This window comes from Podarcis melisellensis (genome assembly GCF_964234715.1).
Source record: "Podarcis melisellensis genome assembly, chromosome: 16".
NCBI lineage: Eukaryota > Metazoa > Chordata > Lepidosauria > Squamata > Lacertidae > Podarcis > Podarcis melisellensis.
This window is the reverse complement of record NC_138533.1, coordinates 14,304,065-14,330,358: the sequence shown is the minus strand read 5'-3', so window position 1 is coordinate 14,330,358 and position 26,294 is coordinate 14,304,065. Positions and strand designations below refer to the sequence as shown.

The 26,294-nt window shown below is 49.2% G+C and overlaps 3 protein-coding genes across 7 annotated transcripts in view; 2 read left to right on the top strand and 1 right to left on the bottom strand.

Moving 5' to 3' along the window:
* The first annotated feature begins 5,739 nt into the window (after window positions 1-5,739).
* On the top strand, window positions 5,740-13,356 carry LOC309358639 (transmembrane emp24 domain-containing protein 10-like). The gene is made up of 5 exons (XM_081892005.1): window positions 5,740-6,263; window positions 6,744-6,864; window positions 9,591-9,664; window positions 10,948-11,074; window positions 12,783-13,356. The coding sequence occupies exons 1-5, from the start codon at window positions 6,072-6,074 to the stop codon at window positions 12,902-12,904; spliced, it is 636 nt and encodes a 211-aa protein (XP_081748131.1). The 5' UTR covers window positions 5,740-6,071; the 3' UTR covers window positions 12,905-13,356.
* A 1,795-nt stretch (window positions 13,357-15,151) lies between these two features.
* Window positions 15,152-26,247, bottom strand: LOC309358638 (uncharacterized protein). The gene is made up of 5 exons (XM_081892004.1): window positions 24,850-26,247; window positions 20,831-20,988; window positions 18,945-19,019; window positions 17,647-17,810; window positions 15,152-16,748 (listed from the first exon to the last, which is right to left on the bottom strand). The coding sequence occupies exons 1-5, from the start codon at window positions 24,978-24,980 to the stop codon at window positions 16,635-16,637; spliced, it is 642 nt and encodes a 213-aa protein (XP_081748130.1). The 5' UTR covers window positions 24,981-26,247; the 3' UTR covers window positions 15,152-16,634.
* Window positions 17,806-26,294, top strand: part of CTSW (cathepsin W) — a 33,655-nt gene continuing 25,166 nt past the window's right edge. For 2 of the 5 annotated variants that reach the window (XM_081891723.1, XM_081891724.1), the window contains exon 1: window positions 19,844-19,955. Coding sequence is in view for 3 of the 5 variants with exons in the window: in XM_081891719.1 (XP_081747845.1) it covers window positions 18,999-19,034; window positions 19,844-19,955 (148 nt within the window). In the remaining 2 variants the exon portion in view is untranslated. Of the gene's footprint in view, window positions 18,239-18,983; window positions 19,035-19,843; window positions 19,956-26,294 lie in introns of those variants that run through there. The other 3 variants (XM_081891721.1, XM_081891720.1, XM_081891719.1) reach the window with 3 other exon arrangements.

The following is a 26,294-nucleotide window of genomic DNA, read 5'->3' as shown; positions in this document are numbered from 1 at the left end:
AAGGAGGAGGAAGAAGCTGGCAGCAATGGCCACCCCCTGGGCTGCGTGCAAGTAAGAAGGCCGGCTGGCAATGCCCCATTTGCATTAATCATAGAATCTACCATTGCAATGCAGGAATCTTAGCTAAAGCACCGGAGACAGAAGGCCATCCAACTTCTGCTTAGAAACCCCCAGGGAAGGAGAATCTACCACCTCCTGAGGGAGACCATGAATCAGCCTTGGCAAAGCATTTTACCATTGCGCTGTTGAGAGTGCATTAACTTATGGTCTGTGTGTGTGGTGTGGGAGCTGCAGGGTCAGGGAATAAACAATACTGTCCAGGGTTGTAAAGACTGCAGAGAGAATAATTGGGTGCACTCTTCCCACCTTGGATCAAATCTATGCTTCCAGGTGTCATAAGGAAGCTGCAGAGATAGTGCAGGATAGTGTGGACCCCGGAAACGATCTCTTTCAGCTTCTGCCTTCTGGAAGAAGGTACAGGGTTATAAAGACTAGGACTAGCCCCCTGAGAAACAGCTTCTATCCAAATGCGCTTTTGGTTTTAAACGCAGTGTGCGGAGTCACTATGGGAGTATATTGTATTTTTAAAATGGGGTATCAGAGTTTTTAGGGGGCTAACCAGGTTGGGATAGCTGGGATAGCAGGCTTGTTGGTTTTGAATGTCTTATGTAGATTTTTTTTCCAATTTCGTTGTTCTGTATGGGACAATGACAATAAAGATTATCATATTATATTGTATTGTATCGTATCATATCATAACAGGGGATGAAGTAGAAAAGAGAACAGGCATGGATGGAAGGAAGTGGGTGGGCATATAAGAACAGTTGGGCTACCCAGCTGCTGGGACAGAATGAACAGAGCACCTGCTTTGCATACATCCCTGCTGGTAGAGCATGAGCCTTTGAATCTCAGGGTTGTGGGTTCGAGCCCTGCGCCGGGCCAAAACATTCCTGCATTGCAGCGGGTTGGACTCGATGACCCTCATGGTCCCTTCCAACTCTACAATTCTATGATTCAGAAGGTTGCAGGTTCAATCCCCAGCATCTCCACGGAAGGCTGGGAATATCAGGCCTGCAAGTTTGGTGAGCTGCTGCCGGTTAGTGCAGGCAGTGACCCGGTGAGTCTGGCGCAATACGAGGCTCCATTGGCACAATCCATTCAAAGCAGTATCCTGCTACTCTAAGCAGCTGTGGCTTCCCAGGAAGAGGGGTTGGTTGTTCAACCACTCTGGGAATTGCAGCTCTGGGAAGGAAATAGGGAAGTATCCTCCCAACTCTTAGCAAACTGCCACTCCCAGAATCCTTTGGGGGAAGGAGTAACTGTTTAACCCGGCACGATCCTCCTTGGACTGCGTAGTGCAGGTGGCACCTAAGGCTGTTTCTTATGTCCCTCTGCAATCATAGCTTGCATGGGACTCCCAGCCCAGACTGGGACAAACAGAGTATCCTGAAAGAGGACTCGTTTGGCTGTCTAGAACCAGGGGTAGACTTTGGTAATATGGCACCCTAAACCGTGGGTAGGCAAACTAAGGCCTGGGGGCCGGATCCGGCCCAACTGCCTTCTGAATCCGGCCCACGGACGGTCCGGGAATCAGCATGTTTTTACATGAGTAGAATATGTCCTTTTATTTAAAATGCATCTCTGGGTTATTTGTGGGGCATAGGAATTCGTTCATTCCCCCCCCCCCAAAAAAATACAGTCCAGCCCACCACAAGGTCAGAGGGACAGTGGACCAGCCCCCTGCTGAAAAAGTCTGCTGACCCCTGCCCTAATCACACACCCTTCTTATTTTCACAATTCCCAGGGCTCTTTTTTCAGCGGCAACTCACAGGAACTCAGTTCTGGCACCTGTCAGGTAGGCGCCATTGCCATTCTAAGAGAACAAGGGGAGTGTTCATAGTGAGTTCTGGCACCTCTTTTAATAGAAAAATAGCAATGTCAATTCCATCATCATCATCATTATTATTTTGCGCCCTATTAGCCTGGCACACTGTGCAGGGGAACCGCCCGCCCTACCCTAAATGTGGCATTGCTGGAGCCCTGAACAGCAGCCCTCCAAACTTGAAGTTTTTGTTCCGTCACCCATGTGATTTGCTTATTTCCTATGATGCTGGGTTTCATTTGTTTTGTACCTGCCTTGAAACATTGAGAAGAGGAGGGCTGGAAGAAAATAATCACGCATAGTACACATTCAGGCCAAGTATGGCACAACTCTCACACCCATACACAGTGCTCAGCCATAAAGCTCACTGTGGGGGCCTAACCTACCTCACAGGGTTGTTGTGAGGATTAAATGGGCGGGGGGAGGTAGAACCACGCAGGCCAGCTTGAGCTCCCTGGAGGAAAAGCGCAATATAAATAAGTAAACAAAATAAGCCAGATGGAGAGAACTGAAACGAACAGAAAAATGTGTCCCTTCCTTCTGGGCTGCTAGTGGTTCTGGGCCTTGTTCCCAGGGAGAGCCAGGCGGCGGGACTCGCACGTGGAACAGCAGCAAAGCCTCTTCTGAGGGGACGGAGCCAAGTCTGGGAAGAGCTGGCATGCTGTGTGAGGCTTTGCTATACTTTTCAGGTTAGTCACACATTTCCTCTTCCTCTCACTCACGTTTCAAGGATGTCGCTTGGCTCCCAGCCTGCTCCCTCAAAGGCGGGCCTCCTTTTCACATTACCACCAAGAAGCAAGACTTTCAGGAGGAGGAGGAGAGGAGGTCAGGGTGCGGACAAGAGAGAGAGAGAGACAGAGGCAGCTTCAGAGGCAAAGATCCTCCTAGCTGTGCAGTGTGTGTGTGTTTTTAAAAAACTGCTAGCACGGTTGCAAAGCTAAGCAGGGTCAGGTATGGTTTCAAACTGGATGGGAGACTTCATGCCGAGATGCCTGCATTGCAGGGGGTTGGACTAGATGACCCTTGGTGTCCCTCCAATTATTCTATGATTCTGTGTAGTGGTTTTTCTTGCCCCAGAGGGCAGGGGAGCAAGAGGGTAGATTATGGTGAGGACAAACGCATCAGCATGAACAGCAGTTCTTCCACAGTGGAGTCAACGATCTGGTGGGGGCCGTATTCTTTCTGGATGGCCATCCAGTGCTGGGCGGGGGCAGATGGAAAAGTGGGCGGAGCAACAAATGTAAAATTGACCTTTGTACAGAAGGCTAGTTTCTACCCACACTTAAGCTGACACAACCCCTGTCTGTCTCCCACCCAGGGAAACAAATAGGTGTTTTCAAAGTTCAAGGGACTCTTTCCAGCCAGGTCAAAGGACTCAAAGAGGGTGAGAAGCAGGGGGGGAGAGTGAGGGGTATCGCTGAGGCCTGGGGAGAGTTCAGAGGGACAGATGGAAAGGCTTGGAGTAGCGGCCTTCAGCTGAGATATGACTTTTTTTTAAAGATAATCTTTGATTTTATGATTACATACTATACATATACACATTACTTTACATTTACTCCTAAGAGTTGACTTCCCTCCTTCCTTCTTCCAGCAGCAAAGTTCAGTGGGTGCTCTGGGGCACTTCTATATCTCTCTGACCCTCTTGTTTTCTGGCAAAATGCCGTCAGAAGGGGGGGGGGGAGGACAACAGATGCAGGTTTCTTCAGCTCAGTATCACAGCTATTGAGAAAGCAGCACCTGTTGGATTTCTCCCAGACAGGCTGCCACTAAGGGAGCAGGAGTGCCAGGACCAAACCCATAATGTCAATTCCCCCCCTTCCTACCTCCTTGGCCATCAGGCGGCTGTTAATGAGTCACTGCCCCAGTTGTGGTTTCTCATCTACTTGGCACCTGAAATCCATCATTCCTCACACTCTGAGTCACCCAAGTTTTGGTGCCAGGACCGGCACCCGCCAATTCCTTCTCTCCTTCCTCCCCCCAAGCCAAGCCCACCCACTGGCACTGAGGAAAATGGGCCAAAGAGAAGCAAGTCATAGTGCCCCATTATCACAAAGTCGCTCCCTGGTCTCTATTAAGCTCACCACCCTCTCCTCCAAATGCCCCTTTATTTATTTATTTTTAATGAAGTTTTCATTGCCATCCAAAATAAACGGCAGGATACTTCCTGATGATTACAACTCAGGGGTGTCAGCAAAAGGGGAAAACACTCATTGACAGATCAGCACAAAGAGCACCTATTAAGAAGACAGAGATCTCAGCTGTTTAGGGGCACCCAAGTTCATACAAAAACCCATTCCTGGACATCCATGGGCTTAATTGCCCTTTTAGAAAACATATGGGAAAAGACAAATTCTATGTCTGGGACAGCTGGTGCTATTTAATTTTCAGCTAAATATCTTTCTAAGAGATCTGTAACAGATCTTTGAAGATAAGTGTGTTATAATTTTCAGTGTGAATTTGTTTTGTCTGAACCTAGGACACTGGTCACCAGGTTATACAGCAGGGGTTCCGTTTCAGTTAAAAGCATCTTCTGGCTTTTAGCAACAATAATTAAAATGGTGAGAGTGCCTCTGGGTTTCTGCAGAGTTCCTTTTGTCCTCACCAACGCCCTTCCTCACAGGGAGCAAGTTCATGAGCCACAAAACCTACCAGTCCTGTTTCCTAACCACTGCTGAGCAAAGTCAAAATACTACCTTGATGTGCAGGAAGCGGCGCTGACCTCAAAAGAAGCACGGCTTCTCAAAGAACCCTGGGAATTGTAGTGTTCTTAAGAAACGGATGTTGACACGGTTTCCCTCCCGCTGTTGAACGAGGAACACTCTCAGACCCGTCCAGTCACACTTTCCCGTCACTGACTGCCAATTTCTCACACGTTGCCGACACACGTTGGGTGTGTTTAAACAGACGCATCTTTTCTGTACTGGAATAAATGCTGAGCAAAGGAGCACACTCGCCTGGTTATTCGCACGTTCACTAGTGATGCGGATGATGAACTTCGGGTACCTCTAATGCGCCATCAATTAAGGTTGCAGTCCTGTGCGCGATTACTAGGAGTTAAATACGGGATTTGCTGCCAAGTAAACAGGCGTAGGATCGGGGCGTACATTTTTAGTGAACTGCTTTTGAGGGTTGTTGTGAAGTTGGCCGACTATGGCTACAACCCAACACGCAAAACCTACCTGAATTGAATTCAGTGGGGCTTGCTTCTGCAAGTAAGGGGGTTACATTGCAGAGGGTTGGACTAGATGACCCTCTTGGCCCTTTCCGACTCTGCAATTCTACGATCGGCCCTACACACACTTTCCTGGGAGCAAAACATCACTGAACACAAGGGGGCCGCCTAAGCAAGCAACCAAGCACGCGGGCTGTGCATCTTTAAATTAACCCTTTGCAGGGCGGTGAAAATTGCAGCGCTGTTGCAGGCACAGGACAGTAACAACGTGTTTGCTCAGAGGTAAATCCCATAAATAAGATCCCCTGGGATTTAACTCCCTAGTAGCCGAGTCTAAGGGATTGCAATCTAAAGTTATGAAGTTCAAACGATGCAATTCTAGGCAGGTTCACTCGGAAGTAAGTCCCCCTGCGTTCAAGGAGGCTTACTCCCTGGTAAGCGCTTGCCATCTGTTTTTGGACCCCTGTTAAGAACAGGATGCTGCACAAGGTGGAGCCCCCTCTGGCCTGATCCAGCATAACGGCTCATGCCAAACTCTGCAAAACGAATGCAGCCTACGCTTTGCTCACGGCGGGACAAATGTCGCGCGCCCCCGGGACCATTTTCACGCCGCCTGCTTGGATCGGGGCGTGGCCTCTTCCGCCCCAAGCCCCGCCCCCAAGCGGAGCGGACTCGTAGGAGAGCGCCACGTCGGAAGCGGCCGCGGCCAGAGGGGGAGGGCAGAATCGGAGGCAGCCCCGAAGGGTGGGGGATCCGAGATCGAGCCTACGGGGCAAGCGGGCAGGGGGTAGCCAACTGGGGTTCGACACCAGAGAGGCAATACTAGGGTTGGGGGGGCCGGGGGAAGGCGGTATCGTGTGAAAGGACCAACTCGGGTCCAGGCAAGGGGGAAGGGATTTGATCCTCCAAGGATCCAGCTCGGTTGAAGGCATACAGCAAATCAGGATTCAGGGAACCAGTCTCTCCCCGCCCCTCCACCTTTTTATTTTTTGCACTCTTGTCTGGTTCTTAACCGCGATGTGGGTGCCCGGACTCCTGGGTCCCTTGGCCCTGCTGGCCTTTTCTGCAGGCGGCTGCCAGGGACTGTCCTTCCAGCTTCCGCCGCAGACGCGCAAGTGTCTGAAAGAGGAGCTTCACCGAGATGTGATGGTCACCGGGGAATTCGTGGTCTCGGAAGCCACCGCACCGGGGATCAGGACAGACTTGCGGGTGAGAAGCATGTTGTGCTTTGATCTCCCCACCTCATTTCTTCTGCTGACAAACACTCCCCCCACCCCGGCTCACAAAAATACCTAAATGGTACAGGAGTCTGTTGCAGCTGCAACCACAAAGTTCATTCTAGACCACGAAAGCTTCTTCATGCAGCAATGAATGCACACTGTACATTTTTAAACCACTGTTGCATCACTTTAGTAACCATGGCGTCCTCCAAAGAATTCTGGGAACTGTTGTTTGTTAAATGTGCTGGGGGGGGGGTTCTCCTGACAACCCCCTTTTAACAAACTACCATTCCCAGGAGGAAACCACCACTGTTAAAAGTGGTGTTTAAATGCGTGGTGTGGATGTTAAGGCTCTGCAAGTGCTGTGAGACTCTTTGTTGTCAAGCTTTTGTTTTGCATTTTGCGCATGCCCAGATACCCGTTGTCTCTGCTAGAGTTGACGCTGGCAGTTGGCCCTTTCTCCTTGCAGGTTACGGACTCCTCTGGCCACCTCTTGTACTCCAGAGATGATGCCAAGAAAGGAAAATTTGCCTTCACCACAGACGACTATGAGATCTATGAGATTTGCTTTGAAAGTCATGGCCAGCCAGGTATGGGGGCGATGGATTCTGCAGGCGGGTTTAAGTTTCAAAAAGTAGCCTCTAATCCCAAATTTGGGTTTGTTTTTGATGTGCCTGCACAGTGAAGAAGGGAAGCACCCTACATGCTCAGAGGCACGTCTTCTTGAAGCATTCTAGAATAATTTTCATGTTTCACAGCTGATCCCAGACTGGAAAAGTGATTAGCTCACAATGAGACTTTCTCCCAAACTCACGCCCCTTTTTCCATCCCTTTGTCTCAGATTTGCCTTTAAGCACTATCCCGAACAGAGTCAGACCACTGATTGTCAGTGGCTTTTCAGGCAGGGAGCCTTTCCCAGCCCTACCTGACAGGATTTGAACCTGGGACTTTCTGCTCATAAGGCAGATGCTCCACCACTGAGCTGCAGCCCTAGGTAAGAAATAATTCCATGCAGTGAGTAGGTGAGAGAGGCAGGCCAGAGCTCTGTGACCATCTTCTGCCAGCCCCCAGCAAGCTAGCGGCTTTTTGCTAAAGACTTATTTACAAGATTATTTACCTCTGCAAAATAAACCATGTTTACATTCTTTGCTGAGAGGCATTAATTAATTCGAACACGGGCTTGCCTTTTGTCCCATATTGACTGAAACCGGGTGCAGATTTCCACAGAACCGTTCCATTTTTTTAAAAAAACAAAACCATAATCCTTATTCAAATAACATTACTTGAATAAAACAAAACAGCTATAATAGCTGTAATCCCATACAGTAATGGAAGATTTCTTCATTAACCTTTCTCCCCCACCTGCCAGAACTGCAGCACCATAAATTTGCAAGAAACATTATCTTACAAGATCTTTTTAAAAACTGATTTCTTTTTGCTGAGAGGTCAGAACTTGGGAACTCATTTATTCAAGTTTTAACTGTATATTTTAACTGTTGTAACCCACCCTGGGACCTGATGGTGAAAGGCGGGTAATAATAATAATAATAATAATAATAATAATAATAATAATAATAATTCAAAGAATGGAAATGATGTCTCTATAAAAATCATGATTTTTGGCAACCTCTCTGTGCAGCTGGTTGCAGTGCGTTAACCTCTCACACTTGACTAATTACCAAACCCACACAATCCATTCATTGATTGTAGGGCCTGGCCTAGATTTCTAGGGCTTCGCAACTGGAAAAAAACAATGTCTAAAAAGAGACGGTTACTGGATGCAGAGCTGACCCAGAAGCAGGGCCCCTTTAGGCCAGTCTGCATGACATCTAATCACAACATTGCAAACACCTTTTCTGGGTAGGCCTTGAATGAATGAAAAAACCAGAGATTGCTTCCTAACCAGCAGAATTTTCCAGAACAGCAGCAGTGAACCTGTGGCCTAAAGCCTATGAGGCAGTTTGGTTGAAGCCATGCCCACTTGCTTGACACCTGACATCAGATATGACCGCTGGGGAATGTCGGGCCCTCTGGCCAGCATTGGCCCACCAGTGGATCCAGTTTGACCAACCAGGCCTTCCCCCCCCCCAAGCTATGCCCATCCTCCCATCAGCTGATGAGCAGGAGGACAAGGTTTAATCCTGCACTGGCTGTGTGCCCTGCACTAAGGAGGGAATAGGATTGCACCGCAGGATTTAATCTCTGTTCATCGGATGATCGGTGGAGATTAAGGCCTTCTCCAAAGCTCAGCTCCTGTGAACAGACAAGCGGTTGGGTGAGGGAGAAGCAGGGCTTCTGAGAAGAGCTTCAAGGCAACTTTCGGTCCTGTTTTGGGATCTACCTTCTCCCAAGTGCTGCTTGAAGCAGCTCACACACTTCTCCCGTGAGTGGTGGGGCGTCACTTGCAGGAGAAGCACAATATAATTTCAGTCTCAGAAGGGTGGAGGAAGAATCTTCCCAAAGCCTTTGTGAACCTCTCCCACTTTAAAATTAAAGTGGAAAAGGTGTTGACTTGTGGACGATCCCACCTACTAGTCAGTCGTAGGATGGGTGACCTCTCCCACCGGTCAGATTTGGCTCTGATAAGGATCTGGCCCTTGGCACCAAAAAGGATCCCCAGACCTGGATGAATGGTGTCAAGTGCTGGGCAGGTAAAAGATGGAGCTATCTGCTGAATGTGGGGTTTGCAGCAGATCAGTTGAAAGGTGGTCCTGTTGCCCATGTGACTGGTTTTAGGATGACTTAATCATTATAAGGATCCTAGTGATCTTGGGCTAGAAGGAACCCATCCTGAGCTAAGGGAGTTTGGAAGGCACTGGCCGCCATGTTTTTCAAACCAGAAATGCTTCTATTTAGTCCAGTAAAGCAAGCTGTTTTAAATAGACATAGGAAGCTGCTATGCCGCAAACTTAAAAAACCCTATTTTTAAAAAAGTTTTCATTTTTTTTTATTTTGCAAATACAACAAAAGGAAAGGGAAAAATAAAAAATAAAACCTCAATATTGCTAGATGACATTAACAGGAAAAATATATTGATCTTCATTTAAACATATAGATCTATAAAAACAGTCCATATGTCCAAATAGGCCTGTGTTGTGGTTTTTAAAAATCCTTCTGTAGTGCAGCCTTTTCCAGCCGGGTGTGATGGACTATAATTTGCCTAAACCAAACCATACGTTTGGAACAAATGGCGAGTGCCTGGTTGCGGGACGTCTACTGTACATCATTATTGCCTTAATCCTAACCTTGTCCTCTCAATCTGTGCCTACCTTCTCTTCATTCCCCTCACCCCTAATTCCAGGTTCTTTCTTTCCAGGGAATTTCCGGGTCCCTGACCAACTGATCACCCTCAATATCAAGCACGGTGTGGAGGCACGGAATTATGAGGACGTAAGTGCAGCACTTAGGTAAAGGTTAAGGTACCCCTGCCCGTACAGGCCAGTCTTGCCAGACTCTAGGGTTGTGCGCTCATCTCACTCTAGAGGCCGGGAGCCAGCGCTGTCCGCAGACACTTCCGGGTCACGTGGCCAGCATGACAAGCTGCATCTGGCGAGCCAGCGCAGCACACGGAACGCCGTTTACCTTCCCGCTGGTAAGCGGTCCCTATTTATCTACTTGCACCCGGAGGTGCTTTCGAACTGCTAGGTTGGCAGGTGCTGGGACCGAACGACGGGAGCGCACCCCGCCGTGGGGATTCAAACCACCGACCATGCGATTGGCAAGTCCTAGGTGCTGAGGTTTTACCCACAGCGCCACCCGCGACCCCCTAAGTGCAGCACTTAGTCTGCTCTGAATACATATGGCAGGGAGTCCTCCGGGGGGGGGGGGGAGTTTGTGCCAGTTCCCCCATAGTGTGGACTAGATGCAGCAGGTAAATCTGTGTGCAAACGTTTCCTGCATTCCCCGTAAAAGTGGCTTGATTGTCTCAGGGCGGGGAGCCTGTGAAAAGCTCAAGATTCATCCCACCCCAGATGTCCTTTGAGCTGTGGGGGTGAGCCTGCAGAACCTCCCTGAGATCGCCAGAAGAGCCCTGCAGCTGGATCAGACCAAAGACCCAAGTGGTTGAGCATCTTGTTCTCACAGCGGCCAACCAAACACCTTGCCCCCCTGTGGGAGGCAGTGGGGCTCTGCCTTCTAGTTGTTGTAAATCACAGGCGGGGAGGATGTTATAGGGGTCAGGTCCTTTAGGGCCTCTGTTTGGCCTCTGTGAGAACAGGATGCTGGGCTAGAAGGACCTGATCCAGCAAAGGTCTTCTTCAGTTTCTTTTATTTGAACTGTTTATATACGGGCCACACCTCATTTACACGTGTCCAGTTGATGCGCGACCACACACACACACACACACACACAGCATGTTGACCCCGGAATGACTTTAAAAATGAGCTCAGAAAGGTGCGGAAACAGCACCTAGCAATCCCAGAAGCCTTTGCACCGACCGTTAAGACCTGTGGAGAGTAGGGAGTTTGAGCAAGGAGCTTCGGAGAGAGCAGTTGCGGTGGAGTTTGGCAGATTTGCGGCCGTTCATGCCAGTCTGATGAGTGCTGCTGGTTTTTTTAAGGGCTTTCCAAGGGTTTCCAGAGTTGGTGGCCGTCTCCACTCCCTCTGTGGCCCCAGCTCTCTTTGTGCCATTGTGCTGGCCTTTGGCTCAGCCTGTCCTCCCCTTTCCCCACAGATTGCGAAGGCTGAGAAACTCAAGCCCTTGGAGGTGGACCTTCGTCGGCTTGAGGACCTTTCCGAATCCATCGTCAAAGACTTTGCCTTCATGAAACAACGCGAGGAGGAGATGCGCGATACCAATGGTGAGTGGCGCGAAAGCATGGCGGCTGGAGATCTTGCCCCCTGTCATTCGCTGGAGCCGAGAAAGGCTGCAGTGCGGGCCTCGTCTCTGGCTCTCACCATCTGGTGGCCTCCAGAACGTTGCTGGACTACAACTCCCATCATTCCTTACCACTGGCCATACTAAGGATGCTGGGAGTTTTAGTCCACTGACGTCTGGAGGGCACCATGTTGGCTGTGCCTGCTCTGTTGTTTGTTCTCTCTTCCTTCTCTGGCCTTCGATTGGCTGTTAATGGTGTCCATCAGCCTTGAGGCCTCCAACATCCTATGTTCCTAGCCACCTGGCCAATGGTTGGGGATGGTGGGAGCTGCAGTCCAAAGAATCTTGGTGGAGGCTGGGTTGGGCTATGACTGGTGACTGGACCAAGGTCAGCCATTGAGCTTTTGCAGGGATTTGAACTCAGGCCTCCTTGGGTATCAAGAGCTACTCCCTGACCTGTCTACACTGGTGTGACAGTCTTACAAAGAGAAGCTTTCCCTCATTACCTGCCACAAAGTCATAAAAAATATATATTTTGGCACTGGTGGGGACCTTCTGTATGTAGGGCAAGGCCCCTCCCTAAAACGAAGCCGAACAATAAAATATTTGAAGGTACTAATGTTATTTGTTGCATTTATTATCCTGCCGTTCCTCTGAGGAGGCAATGAGTGGCGTGCAAACATACCGCATTTTTCGCTCCATAAGACGCACTTTTTCGTGTATGCGTCTTATGGAGCTAATGCAGGCAGGAGGCTCTGCTCAGCACTCCCTTTAAAGAGCCGCGCGAAGCGTGGGGGGGGCTTTTCCCTGAGAAGGGCAGCCCATCAGACCCTTCTCCCTCCTCGGGGAAAAGCCCCCAAAAGCCGCACACACGCTCTGCACGACTCTTTAAAGGGAGCGCAGCTCTTGGGGGCTTTTCCGGGAGGTGGGGGAAGGGACTGACAGGCTGCCCTTCTCCCTCCTTGGGGAAAAGCCAGCAAGAGCTGCACACACGCTCTGTGCGGCTCTTTAAAGGGAGCGCTGAGCAGAGCCTCCTGCCTTCATTCGCATCTGGGATGCATACAGGCTCTGCTCAGCACTCCTTTTAAAGAGCCGTGCAGAGCATGTGTGTGGCTCTTGGGGGCTTTTCCACGAGGTGGGAGAAGGGACTGACGGGCTGACCTCTGTCCCTTCCCACACCTCCCAGAAAGCCAGCAGGAGCCACTGCCAGGCTCTGCTCAGCGGTCCCTTGTAAGGGCTCCCTTTTGTCCCTCATCCCGCTTTGCTAGGAAGCCAGCAGAAGAGGTGCTGCACAGCTATCGCTGTTGCTCTGCTGACTTCAGTGAGAGCTGTGCAGCTTGCTCTGCTGGTTTCTCAGCAAAGCAGGAGGAGGGACGGAAGGGTTTAAAGCAAGAAAAGCGAGAGCCACTTACATGCTCTGTGCAGAATACCAGTATTTTTTTCTTGCTTTCCCCCTCTAAAAACTAGGTGCGTCTTATGGAGCGAAAAATACGGTAGTTCTTTTCCCCTCCCCTGTTTATTCCAGCAACAACCCTGTGAGGCGGGTTAGGCTGAGAGACTGGTACTGGCCTGAAATCAGCGTTGTGGCTGAGTGGGGATTTGAACTCTGGTCTCCCAGATCTTAACCACCGCTCCACCCTAGGAGCTCGGAGCTGGATCTGCCACTTGGCCTTTTCTTTCTCTCTTTGCAGAATCCACCAGCGCTCGGGTCTTCTACTTCAGCATTTTCTCCATGCTCTGCCTTGTGGGCCTGGCCACTTGGCAGGTCTTCTACCTCAGACGCTTCTTCAAAGCCAAGAAACTCATTGAGTGATTGAGCTCCGGTTTGGGCACAGGGGGATAGGCAAAAAGTTGGCGGCCCCCCTTTACTGGACTCCCCTGCCTAGTTTTGCCATGGATCTAGCCTACAACCTGTTAGGTGTGAACCATGCTCAATCTCTCTCTGCTGAATTATTCCACTCCGAAGGTGACTGCATTATTTTTTTCCGGGATTTCCTTGTGGCCAGGACTCTCAGTGGAACAACTGACAACTGGACTGGATCTCTTTGCTAGCCAGGAATGGAGCCGCTCATCAGACAAGGCATGGATTCTGGGGAGCAGATTAGAAAACCACTTGCTGTTCCTCCCAAACCGACCATGATGCTCGTCTGCTCTGCATGGTGGTGGTGCTGGGGATGTGGTGGGGCGGGTGTTTTAATTAGACTAGGTAATTTAAGTCCCAACTGCTGAGTGTAATACTTTGGAAGTAATAAATTTTGGTTCCTAGATATTGCTTCTGTTTTGGTGGGTGGGTGAGGGGAGAGTTATGGCAAACAATGCAGGAGGGTCTTGCCTCTCCTTGCCTCATCTGGAGTCAGGAAAAAGGTATTCTACAGCAGTGTTCCCCAACCTTGGGCCTCCAGCTGTTTTTGGACTACAACTCCCATCATCCTTGACCACTGGTCTTGCTAGCGAGGGATGATGGGAGTTGTAGTCCAAAAACAGCTGGAGGCCAAAGGTTGGGGAACACTGTTCTACAGGGTCTATGATATGTGGATTTTGGTAGACTGGATAAAGGCCATAAACATGGCTTTTTCATATGGAACTCACAGGAACTCAGTTCTGGCACCTCTTTTTTCAGCACCTCTTTTTCTAGAAAAATAGCACAGGCCACAGACAATTTACACGTGTCACCCTGGTTACGCAGGGCTTAAGTTTCCCAGGTAGCATGTGTGTATGTAAAATTGCAAATAGTGGGGAACAGCATCTATAAAGCCTGTATATACTCTGGAAACCTTTGAAAAAGCAGCAGCACTCGCCAGGCTGGCATGAATGGTGACTCTCAGTCTTCCGCATCGCTGGAGGAAGATGCGCAGGGATAAGATGTGCAGTGTAAAGGATGAGGGGTCAGCAAACTTTTTCAGCAGGGGGCCGGTCCACTGTCGCTCAGACCTTGTGGGGGGCCAGACTATATTTTTTTTGGGGGGGATGAACGAATTCCTATGCCCCACAAATAACCCAGAGATGCATTTTAAATAAAAGGACATATTCTACTCATGTAAAAACACCAGGCAGGCCCCACAAATAACCCAGAGATACATTTTAAATAAAAGGACACATTCTACTCATTTAAAAATACGCTGATTCCCGGACTGTCTGCGGGCCGGATTTAGAAGGCGATTGGGCCAGATTCGGCCCCCGGGCCTTGGTTTGCCTACCCATGGATTAGACTTTGGGTGGGGAGTGTGTTATTGTGGACACCCTTCTGTGGCTTGTGTGGCCAGAGGGAAAAGCAGTAGAGGCAACTCTTTGTAGGTTACTTTCAGCTGCAGGAACGGCAGAGGGGACCTGCGCACACACACTGATCTCTCTCCTTCCAGGGAATCTAGAGGCATAATTGCAAATTGAGGATCTTTTTCAGTCAAGCACTTGAGGGTACAGAGGAGGGACGGTGAGGGGTATGGTAGGGTATGTCCTGTGAGACAGGGAGGCCAGGAAGACTGAATTTGGCCCCATCCCTGAGGATGATTTGAGAAATCTCTGGTGGTTGATAGTACTATCAGTAACTACCTGGTGTTATAAAAATGGAACCTCCATATTTAAAGGGAGTTTGGGAACATTGTCACCGTTTTTGAGTTTTAAGATTAGGCCACACCAAAGCAAGCACCTCAGATATCCCTCATTTCGAGGAGAGAATTTCAAAGCATGTGTTTTTAACAATCTCATCAGAAGCCATGGAATTTGAGTCCTTCTCTGCTCAGCACAGCTTCCCACCAGCTAAGCAAGTATAGGGCTGCAGTTTCTAAGAAGCATGTTGGCTGAAGTCTGCCATAACTCAGGAGGCTGGGAAGGGCTCTCTGCACATGTTCAGAAGCCCTCGCTGCTCCTTAATTACAGGGGCTAAAAGTGTTTGCCTTAAAAACAGGTTCCGACGCACCAGGTCCTGTCCCTCAAATGGGTTAGAGCAAAATTTGCTTGCGTCTCCCACTTCCTGTTGCAGCTTTATGCACATATTACTGCCTTGTCAGCCTAACTCGCCTTCTCTTCTGGAACATAAAAAGACGACAAATTCGCAGCAAGGTTGTATTAAAATAGTCAATACATTTTTATTGTTAAATCTGCATGCATTTCTTTATACGGATAAGATACAAAATTTGCCCCCTTCACCCTGTGCCCTTGGCAGAACTGCAGCCATTGACTTTGTGGCCATGTCCATAACGAAAAATTAAACTTAATTCCTTGCCTGTTTAACTGTCACAACTCAGTCAGAGGAGTTTCCTTCATTCACATACCAGGGTTGAGTTTTTCTAACTGCTGCCAATTTCATTCTTCTTATTGAACTAAATGACTTTTTTGAGGCCCCTTCCAAGGTTAACATTCTATTCTATGGGTGTCAACCATGCTTATATGACAGGGTTGCCAACTTATCAAAAAGAAAAACAGCCTGACCTGCTCCTGTGCATTTATCAGCAGCTTGATCTGCAAAAACCAACAGAAGATGTTTCCCATGGCATGGAGATGGTACTTGTATGCAGATCTAGTTGTAGTGTTAAGGGCAGCCCTTTCCTATCGGATGCTGTGGGACTACAACTCCCTGCACTGGCTGTGTTGGTTTGAGCTGATGGGAATTGTAGTCCAAAGCATCTGAAAGGGCACCAGACTAGGGAAGCCATAGGACCTGCAAGGGCCAAATAACAGGAAGAGACGGGCAAGCTCATTGTAAGGTACAACTCAAAAGAGATTCATTTTCACCCTGTCCTTCAACACGCAAATGATCCTGAATCAGGGTATATCAAATATAAAATGAAACTTAACAGTACAACAATTCCAGTAAACAAACAAATATTAATATGAAATCAAGCAGTATGACAACTTACCCTCCTTACTACAAAGGTCAGTGGCTTAATACATCAAGAACCCACGTCATAAAAAGCCTGGCTAAAGAGGTATGTTTTCAGCTGGTGCCCAAACACCAGCTGGATCTCAAGAAGGAAGTCATTCCAATGCCAGGGAGCCACCACTATGGAGGTCCTTTCATGAGCTACGGAGGTACAAACTTCACTCGGTGATGATGTAACTTATCCCCCAGAGACGCTGCCTTTGGGTTGTGGTTTTGTAATGGTATATATATATATATCTCACAATTCTTTGGTGACCTTCAACAGCAAAATCAGTTGAAGGTTATCTTTTGTTTCCAGGATGAGGAACCCATGGCCCTCCAGAAATTGTTGGGACTCCAAATCCCATCATCTCTGGACAGCATGGCCAGCAGTGAGGGATAATGGAAAGTTGAAGTCCCAGCAACTTGTGAAGGGGATAGTATTCTCCGATTCCATTTGGATCAGAGGATTCCTCTGCAGCAACCAAGCATGAAGAGAAACGGACTCCCTTCTCACCCCATTAATGTCCCTTGTGGGAGAAAGGTTCTTCCACTGCTCTGCCCCAACATTGACAACTGCCAATTGGGGGCGTCCTCTGTTGATGCTCCAGCAGTCCTCCGTTACAAATTCCCGTTACCCTCGGCGTGGGGCGCCTTCTACGCCAGCCAGGATGGGGGCAAAGCCTCAGGGGCGGCAGTGGCAGTCTCGTTCCAGGCGGATTGCTCGAATGACCAACGAGCCGTCCTCTTTGAGGAACACGAAGGGCATCGGTGCCCGGCGGGTCTGGCAGCAGTGTCTCTGTTGAGAGAGAAGCAGGAGGAGGAAGGGCTCAGGTTCAGTCCTTGATGGCATCTCCAGGCAGGGCTGGGAGAGACCCTGGTCTGAAACCCTGAAGAGCTGCTGTCAGTCAGTGTAGGCAAAACTGTGCTAGAGGGATCTGGCTTAGTAGAAAGCAGCTTCCTGGGTACAATTATTCACTTACCATCCAAAGATAAGAGGAGGGCCAACCCTAGCCTTGTTTCGCTCTCCGGAAGACAAGAACACAAGAGGGAGCCCTTAAAAAGGCCCAGCCAGGAAGAGAACAGCAAGGACCCTAAGGAGCTGCTGCCAGTCCGAGTGGGCAATACTGAGTTATGTAGACAAATAGCCTGAACGGGAATAAGGCACCTTCTTAGGTTCCCTGGGGGAGGGACTATAGCGCAGTGGGAATTAACCCCTGCTTTGCAAGCAGAAGCTCCCCAGGGTCATCCCTATAATTGCTGATTAAAAGGATCTCATCCATCTCAGAAAAGACTTCTCTGCCCGTGATCAAGGCCAGATCCATCACTTGGCATCTTGACAGCAAGAGCCAGAGATCGCTCCCCGCCCTTGCTCTGAAATCTGACCTAAATCTGCAACATTAGATATAAATTGGCATGTTGCAGAATTGTGCCCTGAAATGTTTAGGTCACCAGCGATACCCCCACAGCTTCCTATGTTCCAGAGGAGGGGCCCATACTTAGTCAGGAGCAGATTCCCTTGTTTGGCAGCCCAGAAGGTCACACCTTCGATCCCTGCATCTCTGGGAGCAGGTGCTGGGAAAGACTCTGGACAGGCACTGCCGGTCAGAGCAGACTGTACAGGGTTAGCTCGGGAGGTGTGCAACCTGTGGTTCCTCGGCCTAATTTCATACGGCTCTCTGAGAGGCGCTCTGTACCTGCTTGGCTTGCCCATCTGGCCGACGGCTCGGCTGCTCAAGTCCGCAGTCTTGAATCCAAAGGGCCAGCGGAGGGGCCTTGTCCTTTCGTCGGCAGCGGCACCCGAGGCACTGGGTGAAGACGAAGGACACCGGGTGCAGCACCCAGCTTTGCCAGCCAAGATCTGGGGGAGGAGGAAGTCCAGAAGGAAAAGGTAGGTGAAGATACAGGAAAGGTGGTGGGGCAGGAAGCTGCAGTGCAGACAGGGTCATTCTCCTCCATGAAACCCCTGGATTAGGGGAGGGGAACTTTTGCAGGATTCCAACTCCCAGCAGCCCCAGCAGCATGGCTAATGGTCATGGGGCGATGGGAGTTGTAGTGTTGTAGGGCCTGACAGATCCCCTACACCTGAGGCTGAAACAAAAGGGTTAGGTGAGAGAACCCTCCCTCTTGCCATTTCTACATTCTAGACCCCTCTCCAAATCTGCATTTGTTTTGTGTTTGGGTATCTGAGTGTACCATGCAGTTCACCCCTCAAGGGGGCACCACAGTTTAAGTGGAAAACATGGCTGCCACAAGTGCATTGTGGGTAATACTCTTGAGAAAATGGAGGTAAGAGTCGAAAATTGCTGGAATGCTTCAGAGTAGAGTGCATTAACATTTATTAGCATTAGTAAACCGGAACCTGAGGAGACTGTCAATATTTTTGTTCTTTCAGGTCGGTTCTTAAAAGTGCCTTGTTTCCTTGGCTTTTAATTAAACGGCTCCACTATCCAGCCAGGATGGGCAATCTCAGGTCTGAAGGTAGCTTTCAGGCATAGGAGCCAACCCTTACGGACTAAAGTCCCTTTGTCTCCCCCCATAAAATATTTGAGGGGGCTGGGCCCCCCAAAGTTGATGCTATATTGCTCTCGGCAAGTGTTCCTATTTTCCAGGGACAGTCCCAGGTTTGCAGAAGCCATCCAGGTTTCTGATTTGATCCTAGAATGTCCCACTTTTACTTAGGATGTCCCTATTTTCACTGGAGAAATGTTGGAGGGTGTGCACCTTCCACTTTTGCCTCTGAAACCCTGGGAGACCTAGGATCTTCCCTTCCGACAGAGGGAAATCATCCCTGATTATCTTTAGCCCCAATAACGCCCCTTTGCTTGCTTGGTGGGAGGATAGAGAAAGGTGGGTGTGCAAATGAAGCTTTGATGCCCCCCCTTGCCACCTTTCCCTCTGGCACTGCCAACCACTGGCCAGTGGCTCCTGGAAGGTTGTCTAGAAGGGAATGCAGCCCTTAAGAAAAGGCTCCCCACCCCTGGCTTAGCATTACCTTCCAACGTGACGTGGTGGGAAATTTGGGTGCAGCTTTCTCTTCGGACCAGCAATGTCTCATTGGACGAAAGATCTGCTTGGGGAACAGGTGGGAGAAGAATGAAATTCGAAAGGCACTTCCTTTATTATTAGGACTAAGGAAAAGGCCACAAAATAGTGGCAAGGTTTTTAAGTTGTATTCATTCAACTTGTTTTTATTATTGCTTGTTAGCCGCCCTGAGCCCGGCCTTGGCTGGGGAGGGTGGTGTATAAATAAAAATTATTATCATTATTATTATTATTAAGGTTTGTGGGTTTCTTGGAACTCTTCCCCAGCCAAAGATGTTACAGAAAGGATTGGGGGGTGAAATGGGCTTTGGGGAGATAAGGAACCTAAAACGGATACAAACATTAGGCTTGATTCTGCAGACATAAAGCCACCTCAGTTCCAAGGTTGAGGTTGCAGGCTGCATATGTCCCTCCCAGGGCCAAATTAAGACCTTTTAGAGACCCAAAGCACTTAAAAGATTATGCTGGCCCGCACCATATTGATTCAAAATAAAAAGCAATATTATACTTTATAATAAAAAAAGAAAAAAAAGAAAGCATAGATTTATTGCAGCACATGACGGGATCTGAACTCCTCACATTATTTTGATCTAGATTAGTAGGAATACCCCCTGGAGATAAGTAATAAAAAGAAAATAGGAAAATTGGGGGGAAGTTTGTAGTGGAGTGTAAGGAAGCCTAACAAAGTTGTGATTTTCCCCTTGATGTGAGGTATTCCTACTAATCTAGATCAAAATAATGTGAGGAGCACTGTGGAAGTGATATTAATTTGGGATTACCAGCAGGTGTGTAACAGTTGCTGGTCTCAACAAACGTCCCCCAGTTTTGATAACTCTCCCCATTCCACAGATGGGACTACCAAGGCTGAAAGTGAGCATTTTGCCCAACATCTCACAGCAATTCCTTGGCAGAGGGAGGAATTTGAACCCACATCTCCAAGCTTCCGACGCATCAACACTAGGTATGTTGAGCTTTTCAGACTGAGCTGTTTCAGAGTGAGCTCCTGTCGATCTCAGTAAAAATGTCTGCCAAATTGAAAAGATGGACCTTTCCCCCCGCATGCTAGAAAAAACTTCACATGCTGCATTTCTGTCTTTTGGGCTGCTCAGACAGCCATAAAAACAGGGCTTAAAAAAAAGAAGAAGTAGCGGCAACTTTTATCTCAGTTTAATTAGCGGTACTTGGTGAGGCAAAAGGAAAAGGAAGATTATGGTTAGGTGAGTTTATGCAGAGGCTTAAGTAATTTCAGAAGCTGTTCTTTCTGACCCATAAGCCCCTCACTATCAATGGTAAGTGGTGAAGGAAAAGACACTCTGTACATGCTTTAAAGGTAAAGGGTAAAGGGACCCCTGACCATTAGGTCCAGTCGTGGCCGACTCTGGGGTTGCGGTGCTCATCTCGCTTTATTGGCCGAGGGAGCCGGCGTACAGCTTCCGGGTCATGTGGCCAGCATGACTAAGCTACTTCTGGCGAACCAGAGCAGCACATGGAAACGCTGTTTACCTTCCCTCCAGAGGGGTACCTATTTATCTACTTGCACTTTGATGTGCTTTCAAACTGCCAGGTTGGCAGGAGCAGGGACCGAGCAAAGGGAGCTCACCCCGTCATGGGGATTCAAACCGCCGACCTTCTGTTGGCCAAGTCCTAGGCTCTGTGGTTTAAGCCACAGCACCACCCGCATCCCTTGTACATGCTTTAGGGAACTGATATTCCAGGGCAGCCTTGGTGTTGAAAGCAGATCCTGGCCCAGTGCCGATCAAACCCCTGCCTTGGGGTTGGGATAAGTGGGCAGGTCAAGGTGAGGGATGCAGAAGTGGGGTGGGAATGAAGACTCACTGAAATGCTGCCCCCCACTGGACAGATCCGGCAGTTCCATCATTTCCCAAGCTTCATGCGCCTGCCTCCTTGTGCCAGCTGCGATCCTGGGGGGGCTGTCCAACCGGAGCAACCGGAGCGTGGCAGAGCCCACTTCCTGGAGGGCCCGCTCCCTGCAGCTGCCGGAGGAGACAGAACAGGCAGAGATCAGCTACAGGTTCTACAGCTTGCCAATGTTGCTTGAGGAAGGGCAGATCACAAGATTTGCATGCAGAAGGCGCCGGGTTCAACCCCCGATGGCATCTCCAGCTAGGGAGCGATGCTGCCAGCCAGTGTGGACATTACTGAGCTAGATGGCCCAATGGTCTGAGTTGATAGGAGGCAGCTTCATATGTCCCTCTGCTGTTGCAATGCCACTTCTGTTTGAGCTTTCAAAACCACACAAGCACAGCATGGGTTTCATTAGTGGAGAAAACGTCTCTCACCCTTGCAGGAAAGATAGGTTGTGCAAAAAGGCACAGGTATGAATTTGGGAGAAATAAGGTTCAGTTTGCATTATCGCAGGAGCCTATCTAATTTGGGTTTCCTGAAACAATATGTGAAACAAATCTTACGACACCTTCTTTCCTCCAAAAAGCTCCTTTTATCTTCACAACATCCCTGTGAGGTAGGTTAGGGTGAGAGGCAGTGATTAGCTCACAGTCACCCAGTGAGTTTCATAGCTGGGCTGGGATTCGAACTCTGGTCTCCCAGGCCCTAGTCCAACAGTTCTCCAACAACAACAAAATTGCACAAAACTGTATTAGGGGAAAGTGTGCAGCAAAATGCACACATCTTGGTGAAAATGGTATACAAAGCTGTACTGATTTTAGGACAAATTGCTTGCAGAGATTTGTATATTAGGAGAAATGTGCAGTCAAAGCTGGCTGTTTTTATGAGGAATTTTTCAATAAATTGCAAACTGCTGGAGAAATGTTGCAAACTGAAGATTAGAAAAATGAGAAGCTGAGACAAAATGGGGCAGACTCATCCATCCCATAGGCACAGGAGCAATCTCTTCTGAGGTTGCCAACAACAACAAAACAACATAGCCCTCCCTGCTCTTCTGCTTTTAACAGCAGCTTGACGGGCGAGGAATTAGCAGGGGATGTATTCCCCCTTTAATATCTGCCAATAAAGCTGCTATAACAAAAGCTGGCTGGGAAACTGGCATCCAGTTCACTGAACAAGCAGGAGCCTAAACAAACCGAGAGAAACATCCATTGTTTCCAATGCCTATTGTTACTCAGATAACCTGCTGAATACATCCCTTTCTAAAAGTATTGTACTTTCCCTTCCACCACAACTCTGTCCTCCAGAATGAGCCTCCTCTCTGTTTTAGCTCACCTCCCAGCACCACACAGAGGTATGACTACAACAAATTTCAGGTGGCCTTTTCTGTCCTCTCTCTGCAACACAGTTCTCCACCTTCGAATTTAGCTACACAATCCTCCTCAGCCAAATTAATTTAATTTTTATAATTTATTTTAATAATTTTAATTTTAATGAAGCAGAACAGGCTAAGGAGGCCATTTCGGATCTGGAAGGGGCTCCTGGATTTCTAACAGCCTGAGTGACATCGAAACAGCCAAAAGTGACACAGGTATAGAGGGAGTTGCCCTCTATGGAGTCAGGCGACTGGTCCATCCAGCTCAATATTGTCAACACTGGCTGGCAGCAGCTCTCCAAGGTTTCAGGCAGGAGAACCTGGAGCCTTCCCCGAATTAATATTGGGGAGTGATTCAGGGGCAAAGCCACCCAAGCAAACACCTGGAGTTCAGGGGGGCTGACTAGTTAACTAGCTACTCCTTCCTTGAAGGTTTTAAAGCACAGGTTGAGTGGCCATCTGTCATGGTTGAGATCCCTGCATTGCAGGGAGTTGGACTAGATGCCCCCCAGGGGTCCCTTTCAACTCTACAATTCTATGACAGCATCCCTGACAGCCTGTGCCCAGCCTCTCCAGCAAAGGACCGCATACCACCTCCCAAGGAGGACGCCTGTTCCACTGTCAAAGAGTACTTATGGTTAAGATGTTTTCCCCTAACATTTAGCTGAAATAATCCTCCTTGCAAACAGTACAGGCAATTATCTTTCCCGCCAAGCTGGTGCTGCTGACCAGCATGGCCATGGTTGCCTTAACGTCCCTTAAAATTGTTACTGTGCTCACAGGAGAAAAGCAGGAAGCAGGTCCTTGGTCCATCTAACTTAATACTGCCTACACTGACTGGCTGAGATTTCTTTCCTAACAATGATCCTCTGTCTAGGTGATAGATATTCTACCTTTTGCACAAGCCACAAGGTGGTTTATAGCAAGGCAACCATGCCGGCTGTCCCACAAGGACTGGACTAGTTGGTCTGCATTGAAGCAAGCTGAGCTAGCAGAAAGCGGCAGGGATAAGTTTGAATTGATTCATCCCAACGAGAGCCCTTTTCGGACACAGTCCTATATGCCTACTCACCTGGGAGGAAGTCCCATTGAACTCATTGGGGCTTACTACTGAGGAATACATGTGGGATTGGACTGTTTTTGTTGGCTGTAGCAACAGCAAGGGGAAAGACCCAGAACTCTTTTATTATGCTTTTAGATGTGCCGGAAGCCGCCCAAAGTGGCTGGGGAAGCGCAGCCAGATGGGCGGGGTAAAAATAATAAAATTATTATTAATATTAATCCTCACCTCCCTTTCCTATAGGTGCCAGCCCCACTGGGGAAGGGCTGTGGCTCATTGGTAGAGCATCTGCTTTGCATGCAGAAAAGCCCAGAATCAGTCGTGCTGGACATCTCCCTGTATGGCTTGCAATGTCCCCTGCCTTGAAACCCTGGAGAGCTGCCAATCTGTGTTTTGGACCAGTGGCCAGACTCAATCTAAGGGAGCTTGCTGTGTTCCCATTGCATTCGGTAGGGCTTACTTCTGAGTAGGCACAGTTAGGACTGCACTTTAAAAGACTGCAGCTGCAAATCCTTTGCAAACTTTGTAAGCCCCTTTCAAACGTGGCAGAGTTTGCTTCCAAGTAAACACCTGTGGGAAAATGCTGCACAAAAGGGCTGTCTAGTCCAGGATCCTGCTCCCACCACTGACCAGCCTTTGGGACCCTAACGAGCATGTTACGAAGGCAATGGCCATTCCCTGATGTTCACCCCCCAGCAGCTGGCAATGTCCTAGGATAGCTTGCCCCTGACCATGGGAGATCAATTTAGCCAGGATGTCTAAGACTCATCGATGGTCTTCAAGAAGTTGTCTAATTAATTTTCATTTTTATTATTAAAAGGCAGCCACCGGTGACATGAATTGTGGCCGAGAGGTCTGTAAGTTAACCAGGAGCAATGGAAGCATGGGTTCTGTCTGTTCTGAAACCTCTGCCAAGCTGGTTGTGGGAAGAGGAACAACTGCCAGCAAAGTATCTCTGTTTCCACATTCTCTGCAGTATGCATCATTTCAAAAATCTCTGCCGTGTCCCCTGTAACTTTTCCGCATAGGGGAACGTACGAAGCTGCACCGTACTGAGTCAGGCCATTGGCAGGCTGGCAGCAAGGGGTCTCCCCAGCCATACCGGGAGAGGTGCAAGACTGAAGGGGGGAAATGACTGAACCTAGGAGCTTCTGCAATGAAAGCAGATGCTAAGACGCTCAACAGGATCTCAACCCTGGGACCATCTGCATGCAAACTTTCCCTACTCCCCTGATCACACAGTCTTCTTCGTTACCCTAAATGACAACCCTCTTCCCACCTGTCATCACATCCCAACGGACCAGCCCCACACCCCACATTTTCTTCAAGACAACACACAACACTCCCCCCCCCCACACCCATTTTAATCATCACAACAAACTTGCTAGGTACGCTAGGCTGGGGGGGGGGAGCCTAGCTAGAGAGGAAGACTGACCCCCAAGCCACCCAGGGAGCCTCAGACAGGTATTAAATCAGAGCCTCAGGTCCAGCCACCGCACCAGATAGTATTCCCAAATTGCAACCACAAAAGGATCTGGCCAGCTGCTTGCTTACCTCTCATTGAGGGTAACGACAGACGACTCGAGCGGCTGTTCTTCATCAAGGCTGGACTCCCGGAGGAGGGCGAAAGACCCCCACGACGACACCCCTGTCAGCAACCCACTCACAAGCACCAGGTGGAACATGGCGCACGCCAGGAGGGTGCCACGCCAAGCCAGGCGGGCAAAGCCAGGGGGGAGAGAACAGCGGGGGTGCAGGGTAGCCTAGCCTGGCCAAGAATGCCAGCTAGACTAGGCGGGCGAAACTGGCTTGGGCAGAGCAAGGATGGAAGCAGAGGGACTGTGAGAACCCACTTTTATCTGCCTCTCCCCCAACACTGCCGTGACCTTGGCATTTTTCACAGGCAGGCTTGTGCCTTCCCTCAGAGGAATTGGAGAGGCAGCATCACGCGCCAGCTTCTGGGGGCCGTGTCCCAGCATTCGCCCTCCCACAAAAAAACCCTACCTTGTGTGGGGCGGGGGAATTAAAACCAGGAGCTGAGATTCAGCGTCAGAAGAACATGCTTGAAATAGCCTAACTCAGTTCTGGAAGGGTGGGCAAAGGAACTTCTGGGCATAAGCAGAGTGCTTTAAAAAAAATAACAAAAACCAAACATCTGCACCTGGTGCAGGTCCCATTCCTTTCAATGGGGGCTGTGTGGGAGAACATTTCTGCTGCACCGGACCTGTTGGATTCCATGGTGGCGGCTTAAAAACCTTGTATTTTACCTCAGCCTGGGTGTTTCAGAGGCAAGATTGTGTCTCGCTGCATTAATGAACCTAAGAACATAGGTCTCCTGCTACCCTTAGGGTCTGGCTGCCCGCTGAGGGTGTCTCCTGGGCTATGCCTCCACCCATCGTGATTCAGAGCGGGCCTCTTCTCCACTCCTGCCACGGCCTTTGATTGACAGTTCAGCTGTCAGATAAGGTTCATTCGACACCTTCATTCACCCCTTTTTCCCTGGAAGAAAAGGGGTGCCATTTTGTGGTTCACCTCAGGGGCCAAATGTCTTCCGCCAGCCTTGCTTCAGCTGCTGTCACTGAGGATGTGGGCAGGAAGCAAGACAGTGCGAAGGCCAGCCAGCTCTGAGGTTCTGCGTAGACGGCCTATTTCTGGGGTGCATGCCTCTGATCCCACCTCAAAAAGCTGTAGCTCCTACACAGAGGCAGAATAAGGGAGTAAGGAGGGCTGGCTGTCAGGCAGGCAGGCAAAAAACCCAATGCCTTTTCCTTCCCCCAGTTGTTACTGCTTGATGGGTCTATTGAGCAGGACTAACAATGGCTACAACCCTTGGACAGCACAGCCCTTCACAAGAGGGTTCAGAGCCTTCAGAGAGAGGACTGTCCTCTGCAAAAGGGAATGTTCTGACTCTGCCCATCACTTTAAATTTCCCACAATGCACCAGAGACCACTAAATAGAATCACGCTGGGACGTTGTCGTAAATGTAAGATTACGAAAA